At 42.9% G+C, this 27,418-nt stretch overlaps 1 protein-coding gene across 1 annotated transcript in view; it reads right to left on the minus strand.

Moving 5' to 3' along the window:
• Positions 1-27,418, minus strand: part of dntt (deoxynucleotidyltransferase, terminal) — a 304,739-nt gene that overhangs the window by 48,690 nt on the left and 228,631 nt on the right. Inside the window, exon 10 of the mRNA XM_041210212.1 lies at positions 21,496-21,579. Coding sequence (XP_041066146.1) covers positions 21,496-21,579 — 84 coding nt within the window. The remainder of the gene's footprint in view (positions 1-21,495; positions 21,580-27,418) is intronic.

Genomic DNA, 27,418 nt, shown 5'->3' on the forward strand with positions numbered 1-27,418 from the left:
AGAGGAAGAATAGGACAAGTTGAAAGAGGAGGAAGAGCGGGGGCACTATAGGGTCCCAGCTGTCCCATACCCGAGAGGGACGCTTGCTGCCATTTAATTGAAAACCACTTTTGAGCAATGTCAATAGCCATTAGATTTCAGAGCATGGTATAACATCCTTTAGCTTTCACAACTGAGGAACCTTTTAAAAATTTGCTCTCATGGGGTGTGGGCATCAGTGGCTAGGCCACCATTGTTGCCCATCCCTAACTGCTCTTGAGAAATTGGTGGTGAGCTGCCTTCTTGATTCGCTGCAGTCCATGTAGTGCAGGACACCCACTGTGCTGTTAGAAAGCAAATTTCATGATTTTGGCGCAGCAACAGTGAAAGAGTGATGATATAGTTCCAAGTCAGGATGGTCTGTGACTTGGAAGGGTACTTGGGGGTGTTCCCATGTGTCTGCTGCCCTTGTCCTTCTAGGTCAGAGGTGGGGAAATTACTCAATTTCATCCAGCCTGCAGCAAGATTTCTAAAAAATATAGACCTATGACAGTAGTGCCTTCAAAATAGCATTTATCATCATCATTACGAATTTGCTTTGGATAAAAACATCAGCTAAATTACCATATTAATATTTAGATTTTTATATAGAAAATACAAAAACATTCAACTCACCCACCATTTTAATGTGATGGCTGAATTTGAATATTATAATGGTAAATATTATAATATTCAAATTCAGCTATCATATTAAAACGGTGGGTGAGTTGAATGTTTTTGTATTTTCTATATAAAAATCTAAATTAATTTGATTATGTTTGTGTGGCCTGTGAAAGATTTTGTCTATGTGTGAATGGCTCATGAGAAGAAAAAGGTTCCCCACCCCTGTTCTAGGTGGTAGTGGTTGCGGATTTGGAAGGTGCAGTCGAAGGAGCCTTGGTGAGTTCCTGCAGAGCATCTTGTAGATGGTACACACTACTGCTACTATGCGTCGGTGGTGGAGGGAGTGAATGTTAAAGGTGGAAAATGGTGTGCCAATCAGGCAGCTGCTTTGTCCTGGATGGTGTTGAGCTTCTTGGGTGCTGTGGGAGCTGCACTCATCCAGGCAAGTGGAGAATATTACATCACACTCCTGACTTGTGCCTTGTAGACAGTGGACAGACTTTGGGGAGTCAGGAGGTGAGTTACTCTATGCAGAATTCCCACCCTCCGACCTGCTTTTGTAGCCACAGTATTTATATGGCTAGTCCAGTTCAGTTTCTGGTCAATGGTAACTCCCAGGATATTGGTAGTGAGGGATTTAGTGATGGTCATGCCATTGAACATCAAGGGGAGATGGTTAGATTCTCTCTTGTTGCAGATGGTCATTGCCTGACACTGATGTGATTCTATCAATAAGTCCGCGATGTACATTTAATCTTTTTAACCCCTTCCGCAGGAAGATCACAACAAAATGAGACCACCGATTTTATCACCAGCCAATTAGCATAATCACCCTATATGTACAGCAGAAACAATGAAAACATGACATAACCAACTGCACTTACAAATATTAAACTATTCACCCTGGTGGTTACCCTTAATGACTATCCTATAGGCCCTTTCAATCTGGTGCTTCTATGATGTGCAACCCCATTGGCAGCAGGAGGAGAGGCGAATTGCTGCTGAGAATCTGATGAGGGAAATTCAGGTGTCCACCTGCAACGCCCTCAAGATGCTCAGGGCCTTAGTCCCCACTTCATTTCTACACCATCCCAATATAGGATTTAGCAGTCTAGGAACCCTCACAAGCAACCACAAAGGCAATGGTGGAGGACATAGCAGGAAATGCTGCCACCGAGAGAGAGGTCAGTAGGTTCCTGCTCCATAATTTCCATGCCATGGCCTGAGGGCGTCTGTTCAGCCAGCCCAGTGATATGTTGGAGGACAGATCTCTGACCATCAGAGACACTGCATGGCCCTTTCAACTAAAGCACCCAGAGCCACCATGGCAGCTGCCTGGGTTTCCACAACAGCACTCTGTCATTCCATAGAAGCTGTTTGGTGTTGCGCGATGTTGATTGTTCTATGGCTGCAGCAGAAGCTGCAAAATCAATCATCTGATGCTGCAAGGTGCTAGTCTCCACAGGTCTCTGGATGGAATTGGACAACCTCTCCACACTGGACCAAGGTGGAGGCAGACTATTCTATCCTTTCAAGCCAGGCATTCCAATGCACCAAGCATTTAGTCAGACCTATCAGCCTTCTTCTAAACCTTGGTCCTGTGAGGTCTTCAGCTGATTCCTTCGCAGTGAAACTAGTATGCAAACGTGTCCCCTCCCTACCATCTTGTGGTGTTCCTTCCACCCAGTGTGGCTGTTGCCGACTAATATCCAGTGCGTGCAACTGTGAGGTCCTGTGTTACACCCTAGACAATAAGCTATGAGTGATACCAGTCTCAGCTGGTACCTGCAGCAGTGATAGTGATGGGCGCAGTGCCATCTTCCTCGCTATCCTCCACTTCTGCCAGCCAGCATACTCCACACCTTCAGTGGAAGTAGCTGTGTGGACATGACTACAGATACTGCTCCACAAAAATTGCACCTAATCAGCGATTGAATGGTAAACATGCAACTGACCATTTTAGCACTTCCAAGCATGCTTAAATCATGGTAATCATCAATTAGCCTCAAAATTGTGGGCTAAATCCAGACTTGTCTCCTTAGCACAACACCCACTTAGCACCTGTTTTCATCCTTTCACCAAAATACACTCCTCTGTGAAATGAGTAGTATTCCACAAAGAAGTCCATAGATAATGCATCACACATGAGTATAAGTTACCCCTAAATGTATGTTTTTTTCTGGAACGACTGGAAAGAATAGCACCGTTCATTTGGTGTCATTTTTATGCCTTGTGGTCTTATGCACAATGCTAAATCCATTTTCCGAGTATATGAAAAGGAAGCATTTAATACATGACCACAGTATCAGATACAATTACAAAGTTTAGTTTTGTGACAGTTCACCTAATTTACAGTAGAAATGTATGATTAAATAGGATTAACCTATGCTAGGTTTTGGTTGATAGGTTTGGTCCATTGCTTTCATAGGGAGGAAGGAAAGCATTTGGAAAAATATTTTTTGAGCAGCAGCAAATAAACCGTGATAGTATAATAATTATAATTCCGATGTGTTAAATACCATCAACATGGCTTCATTAAGAAAAATCAATCGACACACATTAGTTTAGATGCACTTAGATAACACCTTACAAGTGGCGTAATAAAGCCATTATCCTAATGTGTCTCATGTTTGTTTTAAGAAAAGACTCTTGTCCTCCAAGAGACAGAAACTGAGCCAGACATTTTTCTCATCTTTTTGATGATTAAAACTATCCATTAAAGACATTAACAAACATTTTCATTGGTATTTGTATACTAGATGTAAATGAATTTATCCATTATTTATGATTATTTGCAATCTCTGTTCATTAAAGACCGTAAAAAATGGAACTAATGTCAACAACAGTTGTATTGTTAAAGCTCAAACTACCGTAGATAACCCACCTGCAAGTGCTCACTGCAGTCCAGGACAAATGTTCCAAAACATAGGTTAGAATCTTGTGGAGGCAATGGCGATCTTGGCAGCCGGTTGCAGAGCCTGCAAGACCCCCACATTGCCTCTTTTTAGGAAGGCCTGGTGTAGCTCGTGCCACTCGGGCACTTAACAGGCCAGCAGTGGTCCTTCCACTGGAATCAAGGACCTTGAGATTTTTACACACTAATGACATCAAGAGATTTGGGGATATTGTGGGAAAATGTTGTTGAGGTAGACGATCAGCCATGATCTAGTTGAATGGTGGAGCAGGCTCGAGGGGCTGAATGGCCTACTCCTGCTCCGATGGTCCTATATTCCTAGTGGGAATAATTCAGGACTGCTCAAGCAAAGAGCTGGCACAAACCCAACTGTCTGAAATATCTCCTTGAGCCTGTGGACCACTCTCGTTGCAACCAGTGGATTGGAGCATCTACCTCTGATGTGCCATTATTGGCATGGCTGACTGCCCTAATCATACGAATGGTCTGCTTTCTACCAGTTTGAGGGGCAGTAAACAGTCACCATCACTGGTGGCTCAGAGTTGCTCTCCATTATACTTGTGCTGGTGGAGTGAAGCTCCTGGGATTTCAGGCCCTTTGGTTCTACAATTAAATGACAAAATTAAGTCAAACTTTTGTAACTTATAAATGCAGCTCAATTAATAGTGCATCTTTATGTAAAGATAAAGCGTTCCCCGCACTTCCAAGGAAAATTTGTCTTGATCCTCAATGTCAACTGTGGCGTGTTATCAGTATTCTTTAATTTACCTTTACTAAACTATCAGTGTACTATTGCCTCAACCTTTAAAAGTCTAGGAAGAACTGATTTTTTTTTTCTCCAGCTAATTTTTTCCTGACATCATTGAAACTGTCAAGTAAAGTGTTTCTTTGGAAGCAGTCTCGCAAAATGGATTGTGGCTGCTGAAATTCACTTCACTTGCAATTTAAAGAAACATAGTCATCAGAGGAGAAGCTGTCACCTCTTTCTTTGGGCTTTATTAACCTGCAGATGAAAGGGTGGTCTTTAAAATACTTTTAAGACTTAAAGGATCGAGTGGCGTAGCGTTTTAGAACACTATATCTTTCCACCTCTGGGATCTAGGCTCAAATGGAGCCTAGCATGAATCAGATGAAAGTCTTCACTTTCTAACAGTTGTTAAGTCCCCCAAGATAAATGAGTTTGGGCATTCTCAACATACTCAGCTCCCAGTAGACCTTAGCCCAAAGCACAATGCTGAGCATAATTCAGAAGTAATTGGTCTGAATTGAACAATTACACACTGCACTGTGGTAAGGGTGACTGGTGTGCAAAATACAAATGTTGCAGTTAGGGGTAGTTTTTGAATTTGACTTCAAGGCATATTGTTTGGAGCAGTGTAGGAGAATCCCCAAATTGTAACTAACGCACATTATATTTAGGGAATAATATTTAGAAAGTTTAATTCCCGGACGCCTGCTTCATTAACTTGGAAAGCACACAAATTTTAAAATGCATTAAACTTTAAAACTCTGAACTATCTAATCCCTGGAGACTTATGCTCTAGAATGGTTATGCCCCTAGCCAAGTTGCTTCAGTACAGCTACAACACTGGTGTCTACCCGGCAATGTGGAAAATTGACCAGGTATGTCCTGTACACAAAAGTCAGGACAAATCCAACCCAGCCAATTACTGCCCCATCAGTCTACACTCAAGCATTAGTTAAGTGATGGAAGGGGTCATCAACAGTGCTATTAAGTGGCACTTAGTTAGCAATAACCTGCTGTCGCTCACTTTGAGTTCCGCCAGGGCCACGCAGCTCCTGATCTCATTACAGCCTTGGTTCAAACATGGACCCTGAACTCCAGAGGTGAGGTGAGAGTGACTGCCCTTTATGCCAAGGCAGCATTTGACTGAGTGTGGCATCAAGGAGCCCTAGCAAAATTGGAGTCAATGGGAATCAGGGGGAAAGCTCTCTGCTGGTTGGAGTCAAACCTAGCACAAAGGGAGATGGTTGTGGTTGTTGGAGGTCAATCATCTCAGTTTCAGGACATCGCTGAAGGAGTTCCTCAGAGTATCCTAGGCCCAACCATCTTGAGCTGCTTCATCAATGACCTTCCATCCATCATAAGGTCAGAAATGGGGGTGTACACTGACAATTGCACAATGTTCAGCACCATTCACGACTCCACAGATAGTGAAACAGTCCATGTCCAAATGCAGCAAGACATGGAAAATATCCAGCCTTGGGCTGACAAGTGACAAGAACATTTGCGCTACAAAAGTGCCAGGCAATGACCATCTCCAACAAGAGAGAATCTAACCAATCCCCTTGACATTCAATGGCATTACCATCACTGAATCCTCCACTATTAACCACCTGAGGGTTACCATTGACCAGAAACTGAACTGGACTAGCCATATAAATACTGTGGTTACAAGGACAGGTCAGAGGCTAGGAATCCTGCAGCGAATAACTCACATCCTGACTCCCTAAAGCCCTGTCCACCATATACAAGGCCCAATTTTAGAGCACTGTCCATTTGCCTGGATGAGTGCAGCTCCAACAACACTCAAGAAGTTTGACACCATCTAGGACAAAGCAGCCCACTTGATTGGCACCCCTTCCACAAACATTCACTCCCTCCACCAATAGACAGTGGCAGCAGTGTATACCATCGACAAGATGCACTGCAGGAACTCATCAATCTTCCTTAGACAGCACCTTCCAAACCTATGACCACTATCATCTAGAAGGACAAGGGCAGCATGGGAACAACACCACTTACTAATTCCCCTCCAAGCCACTCACCATCCTGACTTGGAAACATATCACAGTTCCTTCCCTGCCACTGGTTCAAAATCCTGGAGCTCCCTACCTAATAGCACTGTGGGTGTACCTACACCACATGGACTGCAGGGGTTCAAGAAGGCAGCTCACCACCACCTTCTCAAGGGGAGTTAGGGATGGGCAATAAATGCTGGCCCAACTAGCGAACCTACATCCTGTGAATGAAAAAAGATTCCTAGGTATGATCTATGCTTTATAAATCCATGCTGGCTGTTTTTGACCAGCTAATGATCTATCCTGCTATTCTTAATACAGGCTTTATTCATTTCATGACAACAGATGTTAAGCTATCTCGTCCATAATTCCCTGGTTTTCCTCATTCACCTTTTTTAAACAGTGGAGTGACGTTTGCAACTTTCCAATCTAAAAGAACATTTCCTGAATTAAGGGAATATTGGAAGATTATCATTAGGTCATCTGCTATGTTCTCATCTACATACATTAAAGCTCTGGAATGGAAATCAATCTGGTCCTAGAGATTATCAATCTTTAGTGCCATTAGTTTCTCCATTATTATTATTTTCTTATGTTAATTTTGGTAAGTCCCTGACCCTGATTCGATTGTTAGTTTCCATGGGAAGTTCAGTATGCCGACTTCTTCCACTACTGTAAATACTGTCACAAAGTAAGGATTCAATTTATCCAGCATTTTCTTATTTTCATTTTGTTCATTGGTTATCATCTTAAACTTATCATGTTCGTAACAGTGACATGATAAGGCTTTAAAAGTTTTTTTTTTATGAATCAATAGCTTATTGCATTAACAAATTTGCAGAATATAGGCTGAATTTTCAGGCCCAACTAAGATTGGGAACAGACCCAATTTTCGGACAGGGTCCGAAAATTACTAGGCTGGCCAGCATGTCAGCTTCCTGGCCCCATTCCCAAGGCTGGACATGTTGGTCAATGTGGGTTCATGGGCCAGGAAAGCCACCTGTCATCATGAGGCAGGCAGGTAATAAGGCTTGTTAAGAGCTTTGTTTTCCAAGGCCTACCAGAATTTTCCATTCGGCCTCCAGTTTCCCGACAAGATGGGGTGAGGTGGGGGAAGAGGGCTGATCAGTTGCCAGGAGGTGGGAAACTAGTGGCAGGCTGGAGCGTCAGCACTCCCAGAAGGCTGAACACTTCCATCTACTGAGGGTTTGCTACTTTGTCAGATGTGTCCTCTTTCAGATCAGACATTGAAAGAATTCAATCTGTCTATTCAGGCAGGTGTAAAAGACCCCGTCGTACAATTTGAAGGAGAGCTAACATTTCTACCTCACCAAACCACCAAAATTATATGTTAATTCATTCCTGTAACCTTACTTTGTGAAAATTGGTTGCAGTATTTGTCTGTATAATAATAGTCGCTATAGTTAAAAAGTAAACTATTGGCTGGTAGTGCTTTGGTACAGGCTGAGGGCTTAATACGTTGTTACACAAGTATGAGTTCTCCTTTAACGGCGAGCTTTTATTGATTATTATATATGTTGAGTGAATAAATGTACAGTGTGATGAACAATTAAGACCAGGAAGATCCCAGATCCGATACCTGGGGTAGCGTTTCTGCATGGTTGCGCTGATATTTTTGACTGCAATGCACCTTAAATCAGCACAACTATCGCAAAGGATCACAAAATTTTAAGTGCTGCAAATTGCGATAGCATAAAAAAAAGTCTCCATAATCTTTTGCATGAATTTTAAAAACCATCGTACTGGAAGTAGGTTCCACCTACAAAACTGGCCAAGCCACAGGTTGAATTAATGATCTTAAAATTCTTGTCCTTGTTTTCAAATTCATCCATGGCCTCATCCCTATTTTTGGAATCTTCTCCAGCTCGAAAACTCTCCAAGATATCTGTGCTCCACCAATTTTTGAGCATTCCCAATTTTAATCACTCCCTCATTGGTGGGCATCCTTCAGCTGCTGAGGTCCTAGGCTCTGGAATTCCCGATATTCTTATGTTCTAAACCCCTCTTTCCTTCTTTAAGGTTCCCGTTAAAACCTCTCTCTTTGACCAAGCTTTTGGTTATCAGCCTTAATGTCTTCTTATGTTTGATAACGTGTCACTGAAGCACCTTGGGATGTTTTATTATTTTGAAAGCGCTAAAAAAAATCCAAGTTCTTGTTGTTGTTGTAACCACCATTGGGCGTTTCCACTAATTGTACTCATTTTCAGGCCTACACGGAGGCTCTCAAACTATGTTGGCTCTTTTGGGTGCAAAGACACTAATCTAGCCATGTTTTAAGTGCTTTTGCACATGTCTTTTTTGAAAAAAGCAAAACTGCACCTCAATATAACTAGCAAATGCTCTGTATATTTTTAAAAGTTGTTTCTGGTTAATTTTTGTATTTGCCTGTTTTCAGCTGAAGGAATTGAACTGCACCAAGGTACCATGCTTACATCTACTGAAGAATACTTTTTAAAAACAGAAGGCTTTTTCTAAATTACATCTTAAAGCACTGCCTGACTGAATTGGTTCCTAGTGAATTTTGTATTTGCCAGTATGCAAATGAATTTCAGTGGAAACTCAAAGCAAAAAAAAAAAAATCATTTCTCAAAACTAGGTCAATTTGGGGTGCAAGTTGTACCCGATTGCAGAGTTCATCTCAGTCAGTTGGGGTGGGGCGGGGGTCGGGATGCTTGGAGCATGAAAGTCGAGTGTATCATAGGATGGATGAGGGTCTGAATCGGTCTGATTTTCCACATCTCATTGACATCCAGCAGCCCGTGCTGTACAGCACATGCACAGCCATAAGCTGGAGGTAAGATCAAGTTCCGCTATGATATCCTGCATGGCTGAATGAATAATCAGCCACACAGGCTATCATATTGGCTCGACTAACAAATGAAGGATGGGCACTTGGTGGGATATTGGATGTTTGATGGTATCCACAGATGACTGGAATCCAGTAGTGAACAAATTTAGGGGGAAGAAAAATTCCACTGGAGACAGCTGAACATTGCTATTTCAATAACCCCCCTAAACTAACTGCATCATTATAAAAATAGGGTGAACCCTCAGAAATATCAATAACCTTGTCTTTCACCTAATTACTAGGCTTTACAGAACTGGCCAAATATTTCTCCACAGACTTATTTTCAGTGCATAACAGCCTGCTTTATGTTTATTAAAATAATCTAAACCAAATGCCTCAAGAAGCTATTCCAAATGTTGTGTTTCTCATCTTTTGTAACAAATTGGAAAATTGTTAGTTATTGTTTAATTAAATAGCACCACCCTGTTGTCTAATAAATAAGAAACATTCCAATCTCCACTTCTTTATTCTTCCCGTTGTTTCCTTTAGTTTTCAAGATTGTTCAAGAAAACCTTTTGGTTCTTTGAGTTTTTCATTACAATTCTCCAGCAGGGTTTTCCACGTGACAGGGTACGTTATAAATGGCATAAGTTGTGCTAGTGAGTGACCACTATACTCTTGGAAGCCAATAATGCCTACTGTTTACAGCAATCCACTATTCTAGCATTATTTGAAGAAGTAGGACAATTGAGTGGATGTCTTCTAGTTGACCAAAGGCCGGGTCATAATTTTCTCGATTTAGTCCCTGCCAAAATGGCTGTAGCATTAGTGGGTTAGGAACCCGTTGGATTCTGCAGTGGACTTTGCCATGGCCCCTTAACTGAGCCACAGCTTTAGCATCTCGCTTTGGGGTTCCCTGACCAATCAGAGATCAGGCGAGAACATGTGTTGGATCTGTGAAAAGAAGGAATTACTAATTAAAGGGAGCACCACAAGGGTTAGAAAGGCTCCCCTGCACATGGATGCATGAGGGTGCAGCAAACACGGGCATGGAGAGGGAACCTGGGAAGGCTGCTCCTTGGGTTTCTCACTCCTGCTGTGGGGCCTGAGGGGTTGAAGTGAGGCAATCTTTCCCAAGTGACAAACAGGACAACCTCTCCAACCAAGCAGGTGTGGATGGAAATAACCAAGGCAGCAAGCAGCATACGTGTGTTTCCTCTAACCTGAGGGCAGTGCACCAGAATCCAGGACCTTAGAAGGCCGAAAGGTGAGTGACATAACACTTTAAAATGCCAAACCCCACACTCTGACTTTCCCAGCATTCTTTGCACAGCACTCTGCGATCAACATGTCTTACAGCTCCACTCATTCCTCTCTCCAGGCACCCCCTCACATCCTGGTCTTTTTTTTATTCATTCACAGGATGTGGGCTTTGTGGGCCAGCATTTATTGCCCATCCCTAGTTGCCCTTGAGAAGGTGGTGGTGAGCTGCCTTCTTGAATCGCTGCAGTCCATGTGGTGGAGGTACACCCACAGTGCTGTTAGGGAGGGAGTTCCAGGATTTTGGCCCAGTGACAGTGAAGGAACGGCAATATATTTCCAAGTCAGGATGTTGAGCAATTTGGAGGGGAACTTCCAGCTGGTGGTGTTCCCATGTATCTGCTGCCTTTGTCCTTCTAGATGATAGTGGTCCTAGGTTTGAAAGATGCTGTCTAAGGAGCTTTGGTGAATACCTGCAGTGCATTTTGTAGATGGTACACACTGCTGCTACTATGCGTCGGTGGTGGAGGGAGTGAATGTTTGTGGATGTGGTGCCAATCAAGTGGGCTGCTTTGTCCTGGATGGTGTCGAGCTCCCTGAGTGTTGTGGGAGCTGCACTCATCCAGGCAGGTGGGGAGTATTCCATCACACTCCTAACTTGTGCCTTGTAGATGGTGGTCAGGCTTTGGGGAGTCAGGAGGTGAGTTACTCATCACAGGATTCCTAGCCTCTGACCTGCTCTTATAGCCACAGTATTTATATGGCTAGTCCAGTCCAGTCATAGCGGTAGTGGAGGATTCAGTGATGATAATGCCATTGAACATCAAGGGGCATTGGTTGGATTTTCTATTGTTGGAGATGGCCATTGCCTGACACTTACGTGGCACAAATGTTATTTGCCACTTGTCAGCCCAAGCCTGGATATTGTCTAGGGCTTGCTGCATATGGACACAAACTGCTTCAGTATCTGAGGGGTCTTGAATGGTGCTGAACATTGTGCAATCATCAGCGAACATTCCATCTTCTGTCTCTATGATGGAAGGAAGGTTGTTGATGAGTCAGCTGAAGATGGTTGGGCTGTGGACACTAATGTTGTTTTTCCCACTATCCACACAAGCTATTGCTAGCTCTCATAACTCCCTGCTTTCTCTCCTTGCAGGAGAAGAGAGCACATAACATCAAGGAGAGGCAGAGACCCTGGGGGGGGGAGGGGGTCAGGGAGAAGGGAGAGGGAAAGAGGTTGACCCTCCAATGACAGGCACCTGACAACCACTGACAAATTGTGTCCTCCTGATCCACAGGGAAGGGAATCTTTTTCCAAGAGGCTGCAGACACCAGCAGTGATCTGTCATGAACACCTGAGCCTCCTGAGGCACTGAAGCTCCCATGTGTAGAGAGAGCTGATCGTCTGCCGATAGTACATGTGTTAGGGATGGAGCTGGGTCTCTGTGCCCATCCCTTCGGCCCTGTGCATAAACATGTGGTTGAGGAGAAGGCAGCTACTGCTGCTGTTGTGGTCAGTGTTGGTGTTGCTGCTGGCAATAGGGATATGCAGCTAAAGATGAAGTGACTTCCAGGAGTTTGGCAATCACCTGTCAAGCAGTGAAAGGACACTCTGAGGAGGTGTGCTCTGAGCAGCAACCTCTCACCAGCACAGGGCTGCACCCAAGCCACTTCCATTTACCTGTGAAAATTTCCCCTGGGACAACAAATTTGACAGACCTGTTAAAATCCTCCTCAGAGGAGGACAGTGCATCATGCCGGAAAACAGTTGGTAGCCTGGCTCAGTGCTGTCTGCTGTCCCTTCAAGAAACGGGAGCTGGTTGAGAGGAAATGGCACACTTTAAGGAATCTACCAAACACGAACATGTACTGGGGGATATCCCAAAATTCCATGCTACAAAATGTTGCCAGTCAATTTGTTTCACATTTATTGCTTGTCTAGATCTAGCCTTCACACAACTTTACAGCACTGTCATTATCTCATGCATACTTGTATCTCAGCAGGGCACAGAGATGCAAAGTACATTTGCAGCTTCAGACATGAAATCATTGCAATAAAATTGAAGTACATGGTGTACAATCACTCACTGACACAGAGCTTGACTTGCAGGTACATGTATGTCTCTGTAAGTCTTCCGTCAGCTAATGGCATCTACTTATTTGATGGCAAGTTAAGGCAACACAAAATTCAAGAAGACGAATAAGTCACAGGTTCTTTGCTCCCTGAGGGAAACCACCCTGGATAATGTGACACATCATTGTATGTAGGAAGTAAAGGTGAAGCACCTCACTGGAACAAGTATCAGTGATCTTTTGTGCTGAAATGATTTTTTTTTCCTAAACAATCCCAGCAATCTGAAGTAAAGCATATTTATTTAGAAGGAGGAATAGTTGGAAGCCATTAATAAATATAACACAGGTAACTAGGAGCATTACATTTATAAAACAATTGTAAGAAAGCTCCTTGATTCAATATTACCATTATCCACCCTCTAGCCATCTAGCCAACTGAGCTAACTGATCCAAACCGGATTTAGTACACTCAGATTCAGTCCTAAGGTCAGGTATAATTTCCACAACAGCTTTTGTATTGAGTCAAGGAGCTTTCTTACAATTGTTTTATAAATGTAATGCTTTTAGGTACATGTGTTATATTTATTAATGGCTTCCAATTATTCCTCCTTCTAAATAAATATGCTTTACTTCAGACTGCTAGGATTATTTGGAAAAAAAAATTCATTTCAGCACAGAAGATCACTGATATTTGTTCCAGTATATCCAAAGGGCAAAAACTGTCCCTCGGGCATTGCAAATCCTTTCATGTCCTTGTAGGGTGTGTTGGTGGCTTAAATCTCTTTAAAAGACTGTCCCAAAAACTTCTCAGGGGACTCTGCTGGTTTCCCAGCGTATCTTCAAAAAAAACTAAAAGCTCAGTTATACTGTGTTTCATTCATTTCCAGAAGATTCCTACCTGCCTTTTAAGAAGTGTAGCGTTCAACTCATTTAGCATTATTAATATAAAAGTTCTAAGACAAATTTAAAAAGATCTTTGAGCGTAATGAAGGTATTACAGGTGAACATTGTAAACAATGTTAGCATGCTGATAAGGTATCGTTTCAATGTCATAGTGCTAAACACATGTGAAAGGGCCAGAACGAGAAAGGATAAAAATTGTCACGGGGCTGGGGGGAGTCATTGAAGTTGAAGGAAAAATTGTGGAGTTTCTAGGACAGAACTTTCAACTTTGGCATGGATGTAAGAAAGGCTGTGCTGGACAACCCACCCATTAAACACCCCATCCATTGGAAAGAAAAATTGGGCAAGGTGCATAATGTGCGCTGATTAGCTACAACTCATTTCACACCCTACCAACATTGAAAGCTCTGCCCTTAATGATTACCGTCCTCAAGTATTTATTAGGATGGAAAATAATTCTTTAATTTCCAATTATTATAGTACAATGAATACCTGAATTTTGAAGTCAATATGGATGAAGTACCTGATAGGTGAAGTGGGATGGTCAAACAAAACCACCGGCAATTCCTACAGTGTTGAAGGAGACTAGGGACAAAACTTATATGGCACTTGCTGTAGTGCCTCCAATATGTCTTTTTTTGGTCAACTGAGGAGTGGTTGCCAGGAAGCTCGATCTTACCTGTTCTGTTTCCCAAACTTTTCTCTCGAATTTTCTCCCAAAACCATGGAAGGGTTCCCCGATTTCACATTTCACCCCCACCAGGCTCCACAATGAACAGATCGTCTTCTGCTAGCTATAAAGGGATGCCAGCACCGAATACACCTTTCCCTCTCACTCCCCTGTTAGCAGTTCCCCAAACATGCCTTCCTAGTGAATTTCTTGTACTGCTTTCAATATTTACTATCCTGTATACATAGTTCACGATGTGGTTCCTCTTCATTGGGAAAAACAAACACAGATTTCGGAATGCCTTCATTCAGTTCACAAGCATAAACCTAAGCTTCCGGTCACTTGTCATTTTAATTCTCCTCCCCACTCCCACTCTGACACCTCTGTCCTCACTGCCCACATTGTTGCAAAGAAGCTCAAAACAAGCTCAAAGAACAACATCTCAGTTTTTAATGAGGGAGTTTCCAGCCTTCTGAGTTGAGGTGAACAATTTCAGACTGCAACCTCTGCCCCCATTTTGCTTCATTCTTCTTTTCTCGTTTTGCAATGTTTTGTTTTTGGATGTCAGCTGTTCATGATTCTGCCATTCACACCACCTCTAGGCAGATCTTTTGCTCCTCTACTAGTCCCATTACCATCTCCTTTTGCCCTGCACCATTAACTCTTTTCCCACTCAATCTCTCCTGCCTTGCACCTTTTCACGGATCTTGGGTGGAATCATCTGAGATTTGCAATGAGTGTGGTAGCATGTGGGAAAAAGAACATTTTATCCTCTGGCTGCATTGGCAGCTTTTCATGCTGTATCATCCCAATCCCACCTCATTAATCATGCATTCCAGGGAACCACATCGTTTCAATGGCAGGTGGATTCTCACTTGCCCACCATACTGTCACCTCACTGCTTCTTCACGCCGGGTGCCATATTTAAAGTGCAGCCACTCACACATCCTCTCAGTGCTTCCAGCCCATGACTGCTGCACAGAAGACATGGCTCCAAAGGCGAGAAGACTGCAGCCACCACCACCACCACCCCCCCACCCCCGATTCAGTGACGCCTCCCTGGATCGCGTTTTGGACACTGTGGAGGTCTGCCATGATGTCATCTACCCACACTCTGGCTGCAGGAGGGCCAGAAATCTCACCACTCTGGCCTGGGAGGCGATGGCAGTGGTGATCAGTGCCAAAGCTGCACAGCAGAGGTTCGCCATCCAATGCAGCAAGAGGAGGAATGATCTCATCCGTGCGGCCACGTTAAGGCGGCCATCTCATCACTCTAAACACACACATTCACAAGCCCATCACCCAATCACTGGCATTTCACCCATTGCCAGTTCAAAGGTCATCACCTCTCATTCTCTCACACACACCCTCATCTCCATCTGGCCTCACCTCCTCTGGAGACTGCCTCCTCAGCCCTCACAGTCTTGAGGCCACATGCACGGACCAACTTGTGCCCCCCCACAAACACCCTGGGATACCCTCCATCCCCACACACAGCCCTCGCCCTGCAGCCTCTTCCCTTGTGAGACCACTTCTCCCCCTTCTCCAAACAAGGCCTACCCCTGCAGCCATTGAAAAGTCACCCAGCTTATGGCTGGTCTGGTAGGTACAGACCTGCCCGTGAACCCCCCTAAAAGTGATGTGGTGCTGCCTGCGAAGCCTGGCGCTGATGGCCTTGAGTGCTGCCTGAAGCAAGGTAAGCAAACAAACCTCAAAGTCCCGAGTGAAGTGCAGCTCAACAGATGCACGTTGCTTATGTACAGCTGTGAAACATGTCAGTGTGCAATGATGCTGAAATGCTCGGATGGTCCATCATTGGGGGATGAGTCCAGTGAGCTGGGCTCATAATGATATACAGATGTATTACAACGAAGTTCCCGATGTTCGGCGGCAGGAAACACGGCCCACCATTTACAGGCAGAGCGGACAATTGCAACCTGGCCATCTCGACATATTGTCCCACTCACGCTGCCAAACACGCCCTCTGCCAATGGGCAAGGAAAATTCTGCCACTTATCTTTTGTTCTTCATCCATCACAGAACCGTGCACTGTTCCATATTTCTATATTTGCTTAAAACCTGTTACATCTCTAACTTCTGTCAGTTCTGATGAAAGTTCATCCACCTGAAACATTCATTTTCTGTCCCCACGGAGGCTGCTGTTAATGGAAACCTTACTTAAGACCAGCCTGCTGTATCACCAGCTTCACAATAAACAGTCATCACCGATACTAAGCTACAAAAGGATGATCCTGTTTGACAAACATCCTCATTAAGTGCATTGAGAGTAAATAGAGGAATTTGACAAGTTTACTGAGGCTTCCAGAAACCCTTTGACAAGGTCATACATGTCAGTTAGTAATAAAACTAAAATCCCTGGGTAACAAAGTGGAACTGGATAAAAACTGTACAAGAAAAATAGAGGGAAGAGAATACTCATAGGAGATGTCACGTCAGACTAGAGAGAAGCTGAGTGGAATGTATTTCTTATTTATGTGCATGACCTAGTGGCAGGAAATAAATGATACTGAAATAGAGAGTACAAGAAGGGTAGAGTAGCAGTTAACATTTTGTAGAAAGTTTCAGACATGTTGCAACTGGCAAGACATATAGAATTGGAAATTATCATAGGATTTATGGCAAAATATTACTTGTTAGGGAGGGATGAGTAATATAAATGCACAATGTAGTTAATAGGGTCACTGTAGACAGTTGGCAAATCAGTTTCAAAATTAAGGCAGTGAGGGGTACCTATTAAAGAAACATTATTTTGGGACAGATAGCTAGAATTGTATGGTATGAATCTACAATAATATGCTATGGCCTTGCATTGCATTGATCAGTTGTTATGAAGGAAATACCGGCCAGATGAGCAACAATTTTCAATTAAGTTGATCAGTCCCAATGCTTATGTCACAACACCTTCTCCACCCACCCTAACCACCAATGTTAACTTTATATTAATTCTGTGCAAGTTCTGAGCTTTAACTGAGGATTCACCTGAGCCCCTATAAATAGACACAGACCAAGATTGTGGGTATTTATTTAGGAGGTATATGGTTGTAATGTGTAACTTTATAAATTAGTACAGAAATGTGTAAAGACTGGCTCCAGCTCTATACTTCATCAGCTGGCTTTCTGGAATAAAACATGGTAGCCGAGGATGATTGCCTAAAGGTGAAGTTTGAAAGCTAAAAAAAAAAAATCAGGCATAAAACAACAATCCTAGCATCCTAGCAACCATTGTGTAAAATGGCAAAAAGCAAGTGTAAATTGACAGGATATAATTACCCTTCGATGTCCACATTCTGAATCTTATAACCAGTGGAACAATGTAGTGGATTTGTGGACATGAGTTACATCTCTACCAAAGAGAAAAGAAGATATGGTCTTGCCATTGCCACTTCCTACAGTGGTAAAATCAGAAATAAAGTATTTTGTGAGTTGAATGCCTGTCAACTGGATAGTAATAAAGGTTTGGACCTTCTTTTAGAGCAGTTGGAACAAATTTACAGGAAAGATGGTCTATTAAATGCCTTTGGAGACATGATCCGATTTTGATAGATTTCTGAAGACAGATGGTCATTGCATGGAGGAATATATCATGGACTTTAACAGATTGTATAAAAGATAAATGAAATTTAAACTGGGTGTCCCTGGCTCAGTAATAGCATTTAAATTGTTGCAGTCCATTAAGGTGTCCCAAATGGACAGACTCCTGCTTCTAATTGGTGTTCACTTCTCAGAAAAGGAGACCCCATTAGATCAGATATCTGCTGCCTTGAAAATTCCTGAGGAATCAGCCATTTCCTTCAGTCTTCATGGAACAAATGGTACACACCATGGTGACACAAACAATAGAGGGCTCAATAGTCGCAAATTTCAAAGCTGTCCAAATGTTGGATGCAGGCAGCAAAACAATGGAAGGGTTAAAAGCAGGCGGAATTAGGATGAAAGTATCTTTAGCAGATCTGGCTATTACAGCAGATGAATTTTAATGCAATAACAAGAAAATGAATCCTTGGAATGCCTAAAGAACAGTTAATAGGTGCTTCTGGTGTGACTTGAAGTGTCATTACGTGACCAACCGTCCAAAGCAAAGAGCAGGTTCCTCAAAATGAAACATGATGAAGAGAATTCTTTAGTAGAAGATAATGATAATGATGAGTTCCAACAAATTATACTGGTCATATGGAGTTTTGGTCCTGTGATGAATATGTAGGTTGCAGACTCATTTAACTATGCAGCACTGGATACTATTTGCGCTTCAACAGTATATTGAACACATTGGTTAAAATGTTATCTTAACTCACTAAATGGTGAAGATTGATGCAAGGTTAACAAATATATAAGTTCTACATGCAATCATTGTGGTCACTAAAGAGAGTTGCAATGTCACATAAAACAGCCAGAATAAGCCATTTTATAAATACTGACGTAGTCTGTAGTGAGATACCTATGCTGTTGAGTAAGCCTTCTATGAAAAAGGCATAATTAAACTTGTCATGGAGGATGATAGGACAATTTTTTTGATAAGTCTGTGGATCTGCAGTTTATCCAGCCAAGGCATTATTGTATCCCCTGAACAAAAGTTCTTGTCAGTGTTAGACAAGTAGTAATGGCAGGAAGTGATAAGAATCAAAGAGGCAAAAAACAACTTTGCTTACATAACTTGTCATAGGTTAAAAATCCTACCGTGAGGGGCTAAGACCTCACCCTGTATATTTTTTTTTATAAAATATATAGCGATATGTTCATTGCTGTTTCAAAAAAAAAGACCTTTAAAATGGCAGAATCTATGTCTGTCTGTGAGCCCCAAACAAAAGAAGCACGAGGCAGTATCAGGGAAACCCTCAAATCATTATCTCTGGGGGGGCGGGGGTCACTAACAACCCCCTGTGGGCTACACAGGCCAAATTCAAAGAGAGCCATACAAAAACCATCTGCATTTCATAACGCGGTAACGCAGACTGGCCAACAGGAGTCTGCTTGTCTGCTAAGACAAAAAATAGCCATTTAGTTGATAGTGAAGAGGATAGCTGTCGATCCCAGAATGATATCAATGGTTTGGTTGAGTGGGCGGAGAAGTGGCAAATGGAATTCAATCGTGAAACGTTTGAGGTAATGCATTTGGGGAGGGTAAACTAAGCAAGGGAATACTCAATAAATGGGAAATTATTGAGAGGGGTTGAGGAAGTGAGAAACCTTGGAGTGCATGTCCACTGCTCCTTGGAGGTGGCAGGACAGGTGGACAAGGTGGTCAAGAAAGCATATGGAATGCTCTCCTTTATTGGACAAGGTATTGAATACAAAAGCAGGGATGTAATGATGGAACTGTATAAAACGCTGGTTAGGCCACAACTGGAACTTTGTGCACAGTTCTGGTTGCCACATTACATGAAGGACATTATTGCTGTGGAGAGATGGCAGAGGAGATTTACAAGAATGTTGCCAAGGCTTGAAAATTGCAGCTACGAGGAGAGATTGGATAGGTTAGGGCTGTTTTCCTTAGGACAGAGGAGAATAAGGGGTGGCCTAATTGAGATGTACAAAATTATGAGAGGACAAGATAAAGTAGACAGGAAAGATTTGTTTCCCTTAGCTAAGGGGTCAATTACCAGGGGGCATAGATTCAAGGTGATTAGTAGAAGGATTAGAGGGATGAGGAAAAACTTTTTCACCTAGAGGATGGTGCACATCTGGAATTCACTACCTAAGTTGTTTTTGAGGCTAAAACGCTCAGCTCATTTCAAAGGTACCTGGATCTGTATCTGAAGTGCTGTAACCTGCAAGGCTTCAGACCAGGTGCTGGAAAGTGGGATTAAAATGAGCAGCTAGTTTTTTTTTTCTCTTTTTGGCTGGTACAGACACGATGGGCTGATTGGCCTCTTTCTGCACCATAACTTTTCTATGGTTGTATGGTTTCTATGGTTCTAAAGAACCCCACAACCTTCCTTTCAATTCTTAATGGTTGAATTTTAACAACATCAGGGACCCAGTCGAGGGGAATATATTCCTTGTCAAAGACAGGGTGGAGAGGTGGAAGTCATGTGACATGGGCCACTGGCTTGTAGAACCAGCAATATTTCCTTGCTGAACTGAAAAGCTCAATTTGCTGTTTACCATCTAACTGGCAGCCTCACAGAAAAGGAACTCTGCCCAGGTTGAATACCTAGCCTTATCTACAGTGCTTCTGCTGGAAATTCTGCACCATTGCCTACAAGACTGATTTAGCTCTGCATGCCTATCTCATCATGTGAAGTCAACACCACTGGAAAAGTGAATTCTCCAGCATTGGTTTTCAACCCACTGACTTCTGTGGAGGAATACCTCTTTGGGCTTTGGCTCTGGACTCTGAAACCTACATGAAACAATATTTCTTTCCTCTGTGTTCTCTGTACTGTAAATCTTTCTTATCTCTATCAGTCTCTTTACTATCTGAAGGTAAAGGGGACATTGCGAACCAGCTTTTCATGTTTTGAGTGTGTGCAATCAAAGCAATCCTTTGAGCTCATCCTACCTCAAGTTTGTTGTGGGGTTATTAAAAGAAAAATGGATCGCACCAAAGCAGAGGGGTTGGGAAATAATGCCACTGCTCATAAAGAGGGAAACAAATCAAAACACCTTTCAGTTTATGGATGGGTGGTGAGAGAAGAAACTAGTGCCGTTTAAATTAATTTAATTTAACTTAAATTAAACTCGTTCTGTCCATAACACTATAAAAATGTAGGTGTGGTTGATAAAGAGTATGCAAGGCTAACAGAAGAGACTAGGAAGAGGTGTGAAATCTGTAGAATATCGGAGGATGCCACCATATCATATTGTACACCTTTCATTGTCACATGACCCTAATATAGGTGCCATGGGCCTAAAGATATGGGACAAAGACAGAAATATTTTCATTCTATGTTCTATAGACCTTGAGGCCAGATTTAGTCTTACTACATTAATACACAGTAAGGACAGGAGTGTTATTATAGATACATTCATGGAGAAATGTTAGTTGATCAATGATACTCCTCACCAGCTAGGTTTGAAACCTGCTGCAAGTTATCATCCACCTTACTATAAAATGGGTTAGTTGCATCACTCAGTTATCATATAGACTTGTTCCCACTAACTGGTTAGGAAAGCCAAACTCTTGTCTCTCTAGGACAGTTCACTAGGATCTCATACCACCCCTGTTGAAAGTAACTTTGCTATTTTACAGATCTGAATACATTCAACAGACCATGCATTAAATATGAATTACTTTATTTTTCTAAGCATTTATCATTTGTATCATTTATCCAGAATCACAACACTCTAGTGAAACATGGCTGCTAGTTCCTCAGAAGGGCAGAGATACGGATAAATTGGAAAATGTTTTTTAGCCTACCCACAATTATAACTTAGCTTGAGACTCCTTAAAACAGATGTATGTCAACTAAAAATGTTATCTGCTGTGTTTCATTGTACCTTGTTTTTGTCGTATAGACCATGGTTGTCCAGCAACATGTTTTTCTCATGGTTGGTATATCTCCTTAAGTCACGTTCAAACAGCTAAATAAATACAAAAAAGAACAAATGTTACTAAAACACATTAAGATTTTGATATCAAAGCTTGCAATGTCACTCATGCATTAACTGAAAAGTTGACAAAATTGTCAAATTGTTTTTTTTGGTGGCTCAGCACCAAGTGTTGGCAGAACATGACATGTGTCCACAAATAGCCACTGAATGAGCAGAGAGGGGAAATTCTCTGCTTCAATACGGAGGGAGGTAAAAGAAGAGGCAAGTCACTCTGAATCTCTCACACAATGCATATTAGATATGTATAGGAGCAGGAAATAATGAGTTAAAAAATTGAAAAATGAGGGAAGCAGTTTGGGTGGGGGATGGTGCTGGTGATTAAGGGGAGTGGCAAAGGTTTTCTATATGACAATTGCTTTTAAAGAAACAATAGCCTGGGTTTTGCAGGGAGCTGTGAAGGCAAACCATTAATGTTCACTGTAATTATCCTTCTGAATGTCAGGATGTTGGGCATCCACAAATAAGCGCGAGAATCCTACAGTTACATTCTGTCACTGAGGGATCCGACACAGAGTCCGGGGCCCCTGAGGTTGCAATCAATGAAATCCATGAGATTTCAACTCTCCCAGTCCATCATTGTTTGAAACCCCATAAAAAGTGAACAAGGTATAAATCAGGTGTAACTGGGGTTTTAATAGCCATGTGATTAATAAAATTTGAACTACACAGATGGCCGTGAAAAGATAATTTATAATCATGGGGCTGGATTTTATAAATGCAAAATACTGTAGATGCTGGAAATCTAGAACAAAAACAAAAATACCTGGAAAAACTCAGCAGGTCTGACAGCACCTGCGGAGAGGAACACAGTTAACGTTTCGAGTCTGTATGATTCTTCAACTGAACTGATGAAAAGTCACTTGGATTCGAAACATTAACTGTGTTCCTCTCTGCAGATGCTGTCAGACCTGAGGTTTTCCAGGTATTTTTGTTTTTGGGCTGGATTTTATGCTCCCCTGTCGGCAGGTTAGAAGTTGGGTGATGGGGGGAGGGTGGGCACGGGGTGCAGGTAAAATCTAAATCACTGCAGGTGGCAAGGCAGATTCTGAAATTGGACAAAATGACATATGGGATCTTGGGCTTTATAAATAAAGACATAGGGTACAAAAGCAAGAAAGTTATGATGGACCTTTCCACAACACTGGTTTGGACTCAGCTGGAGCATGGGGTTCAATTCTGGGCATGGTACTTAAGGGAGGATGTGAAGGCTTTGGAGAAGGTGCTGAAAAGATTTATTCAAATGGTTCCTGGGGTGAGAGACTTCAGTTATATTTACTTTTTTAAATGATTATTCTTGCATGGAATGTGGGCTTTGCTATCAAGGCTGGCATTTGTTGCCCATCCCGAATTGCCTTTGAACTGAATGACAGGTAACAGTCTGGAGTCACATGTAGGCCAGGCCAGGTAGGGTGGCAGATTTCCTTTTCTAAAAGGAAGTTAGTGAACCATTTGGGTGAACAATCAATGATAGTTTCATGGTCACCATTACTAAGGTCAGCTTTCAATTCCAGATTTTATTAGTCGAATTTAAATTCTAACAGCTGCTGTGCTAGGATTTGAACCCTTGACCTTAGAACACTAGCCTGAGCCCCCTAGAATACTAGCCCAGTGACATTACCGCTACACCACCATCAATTCACCTTCACCCCAACAGCGATTGGAGAAGATGGGGTTGTTTTCCTTAGAGACAGTTGAGAGGAGATTTGATGGAGATGTTCAAAAGCATGAGGTGTCCAGAGATGGAATATAGGGAGAAATTGTTCCCACTGGAAGAAGTGTAGAGAACAAGGGGACACTGATTTAAGATGATTGGCAAAAGAATCAAAGAAGACATGAGGAAAAACTTTTTTAACATCGCAAGTAGTTAGGATGTGGAATGCACTGCCTGAGATTAGGAAGGCAAATGGAATGTTGTTGTTCATTGCAAGGGGATCTGAATATAAAGTAGGAAAGTTCCTGCATTTGTACGAGGTGTTGATGAGATCCCATCAGGAGTACTGTGTACAGTTTTGGTCTCCTTACTTAAGGACATATCACATTAGAAGCAGTTCAGAGAAGATTCACTCGAATGATTCCTGGGATGAAGATTGGACAGGTTGGGCCTGTATCCACTGAAGTTTAGAAACATGAAAGGTGATCTTATTGAAACATGGAAGATACTGAGAGGACTTGACAAGGTAGGTACTGAGAGGATGTTTCCCCTTGTGGGAGTGATTGGAACTAGGTGACACAATTTAAAAATAAGGGATCTCCCATTTAAGATGGGGATGAGGAGAATTTTTTTAGTCTCAGATGGTCATTCATCTGTAGAATTCTCTTCCTTAGAGAGCAGTGGAGGCTGGGTTACTGAATATTTTTAAGACGGAGTTTTTGTAATTGTAAATCAACAATTTCTGGTTGATCAGGGATCAAAGGAACAGCCTCCTTCTATGCTTTAACCACTTTCCAAAATTCTATTTCTAAAAGTGATTTTATTTTGTTTTTTTATTTCCTGTTTGAACATCTGGAAATCCTTTCATGTGATTGATTACTTGCACAGCCTGATGATACCACTGCAGCTTCACGATGTCAGTGCCCAGTAAAGAACGCTCCAGTTACCGTACCACTGCACAGAAACAGAGCTGAGATTCTCACCAGAGATGCTGCTAGATTTGTTGGCATTGCTTGTTTTGAGGTCAGTGGTGAGCACCCTTGCTCCTCCAGGTCATTGTCTTCATGGAAATGTATTGAGAAAATCTTTTTTGTTTAGTCGTGTGAAGATCTGCTATTTTGGTTCCAATGTGACTTACATCATCCCAGAGTGCCGCTTAACCAAGCAAAAACTAATTTGCCAATGATTTTTTATGAAGCCCCCTTTAAATATATGCTGCTACCTTGTTGATAACTGTTGCATTTCAATGGCTGGCCCAAATAATTTGGAGTTGGCCATCATGCTTAGACAAATAATTATTGTAAACTACATAGTAAAGTACTCTTCGAGGAGAAAAGTTTTTTTTAATCATTCAGGGGATGTGGGTTCGCTGGCTAGCCCAGCATTTATTGCCCATCCCTAGTTGCCCTTGAGAAGGTGGTGGTGAGCTGCCTACTAGAACCACTGCAGTCCCTCTGGTGTAGGTACACCCACAGTATTGTTACAGAGGAATTTCCAGGATTTTGACCCAGTGACAATGAAGGAACAGCGATATATTTCCAAGTCAGGATGGTGAGTGACTTGGAGGGGAACTTCTAGGCTGTGGTGTTCTCATGTGTCTGCAGCCCTTGTCCTTCTAGATGGTAGTGGTTGTGGGTTTTGAAGGTGCTGTCTAAGGAGCCTTGGTGAATTCCTACAGTGCATCTTGTAGATGGTACACACTGCTGCTACTGTGCGTCGATGGCAGAGGGAGTGAATGTTTGTGGATGGGGTGCCAATCAAGTGGGCTACTTTGTCCAGGAAGGTGTCAAGTTTCTTCAGCATTGTGGGAGCTGCACTCATGTAGGCAAATGAGGAGTATTACATCATACTCCTGGCTTGTGCCTTGAAGATGGTGGACAGGCTATGGAATCATGAGGCGAGTTACTCGTCGCAGTATTCCTAACCTCTGACCTTGTAGCCACAGTATTTATATGGCTTTTCCACTTCTGTTTCAGGTCAATGGTAGCCCTCAGGATGTTGATTGTGGGGGATTCAGTCATGGTAATGCCACTGAACATCAAGGGGTGATGGTTCGGTTCTCTCTTGTTAGAAATGCTCATTGCCTGGCACTTGTGTGGCGCTGATGTTAATTGCCACTTGGCAGCCTAAGCCTAGATATTGACCAGCTCTTCCTGAATTTGGACATGGACTGCTTCAGTATCTGAGGAGTCACAAATGGTGCTGAACATTGTGCAATCATCAGCAAACATCCCCACTTCTGAATTTATGATGGAAGGAAGGTCATTGATGAAGCAGCTGAAGATGGTTGGGCCTACAACACTACCCTGAGGAACTCCTGCAGTGATGTCCTGGAACTGAGATGGCTGACCTACAATAACCACAACCAACTTCCTTTGTGCTAGGTATGACTCCAACCAGCAGAGAGTTTCTCCCTGATTCCCATTGACTTCAGTTTTGCTCAGATTCATTGATGCCACACTTAGTCAAATGTAGCCATGATGTCAAGGGCAGTCACTCTCACCACACCTCAGGAGTTCAGCTCTTTTGTCCATGTTTGAACCAAGGCTGTAATGAGGTCAGGAGTTAAGTGGCCCTGGCAGAAACCAAACTGGGTGTCAGTGAGCAGGTTATTGCTAAGCAAGTGCCGCTTGATAGCACCGTTGATGATCCCTTCCATTACTTTACTGATGATGGAGAGTAGATTGATGGGGTGGTACTTGGTTGGTTTGGATTTGTCCTGCTTTTTGTGTACAGGACATAACTGGCCAATTTTTCACATAGCTGGGTAGATGCCAGTGTTGTAGCTGTACTGGAACAGCTTGGCTAGCGGAGCGGCAAGTTCTGGAGCACAAGTCTTCAGTACTATTGCCGGAGTGTTGTCAGGGCCCATAGCCTTTGCACTATCCAGTGCCTTCAGTTGTTTCTTGATGTCACATGGAGTGAAATGAATTGGCTGAAGCATCTGTGATGCTGGGGACCTCCAGGGGAGGCCAAGATAGATCATCCACTTGGCACTTCTGGATGAAGATTGATGCAAATGCTTCAGCCTTATCTTTTGCACTGTTGTGCTGGGCTCCCCAATCATTGAGGATGGGGATATTTGTGGAACCTCCTCCTCCAGGCAGTTGTTTAATTGTCCATCACCATTCACAACTGAATGTAGTAGGACTGCAGAGCTTAGATCTGATCCGTTGGTTGTGGGATCGCTTAGCTCTGTCTAACACTTGCTGCTTATGCTGTTTGACACACAAGTAGTCCTGTGTCATAGCCTCACCAGGTTGGCACATCATTTTTAGGTGTGCCTGGTGCTGCTCCTGGCATGCCCTCCTGCACTCTCCATTGAGACAGGGTTGATCCCCTGGCTTGGCGGTAATGGTAGAGTGGGAGATATGCCGGGCCATGAGTTTACCGACTGTGTTCGAGTACAGTTCTGCTGCTGCTAATTGTCCACAACACCTCATGAATTCCCAGTCTTGAGCTGCTAGATCTGTTTGAAATCTATCCCATTTAGCACAGTAGTAGTGTCACACAACACGATGGAGGGTATCCTCAATGTAAAGGCAGGACTTTGTCTCCACAACAACTGTGCAGTGGTCATTCCTACCGATACTGTCATGGACAGATGCATCTGCAGGCAGGTTGGTTTGGATGAAGTCAAGTCTTGTTGGTTCCCTCATCAACTGCCGCAGACCCATTCTAGCAACTATGTCCTTTAGGACTTAGACAGCTCAGTCATTATGGTGCTACTGAGCCACTCTTGGCTATGGACATTCAAGTTCCCCACCCAGAATACATTCTGCGTTCATGCCACCCTCAGTGCTTCCTCCAAGTGATGCTCAACACGGAGGAGCACTGATTCATCAGCTGAGGGAGGGTGGTATGTGGTAATCAGAAGGTTTCCTTGCCCATGTTTGACTCGATGCCATGAGACTTGATGGGGTCTGGAGACGATGTTGAGGACTCCCAGGGCAATTACCTCCTGACTGGATACCACTGTGCCACCATCTCTGCTGGGTCTGTCCTGCTGGTAGGACATACGCAGGGATGGATGGTGATGGTGGTGTTTGTTTTTTATTCATTCACGGGATGTGTACAGGACATAACGGGGCAACCTTCCACATAGCCGGGTAGATACCAGTGTTGTAGTTGTATTGGAACAGCTTGGCTAGGGGCACA

Source organism: Carcharodon carcharias, chromosome 17 (assembly GCF_017639515.1).
Source record: "Carcharodon carcharias isolate sCarCar2 chromosome 17, sCarCar2.pri, whole genome shotgun sequence".
NCBI classification, from domain to species: domain Eukaryota; kingdom Metazoa; phylum Chordata; class Chondrichthyes; order Lamniformes; family Lamnidae; genus Carcharodon; species Carcharodon carcharias.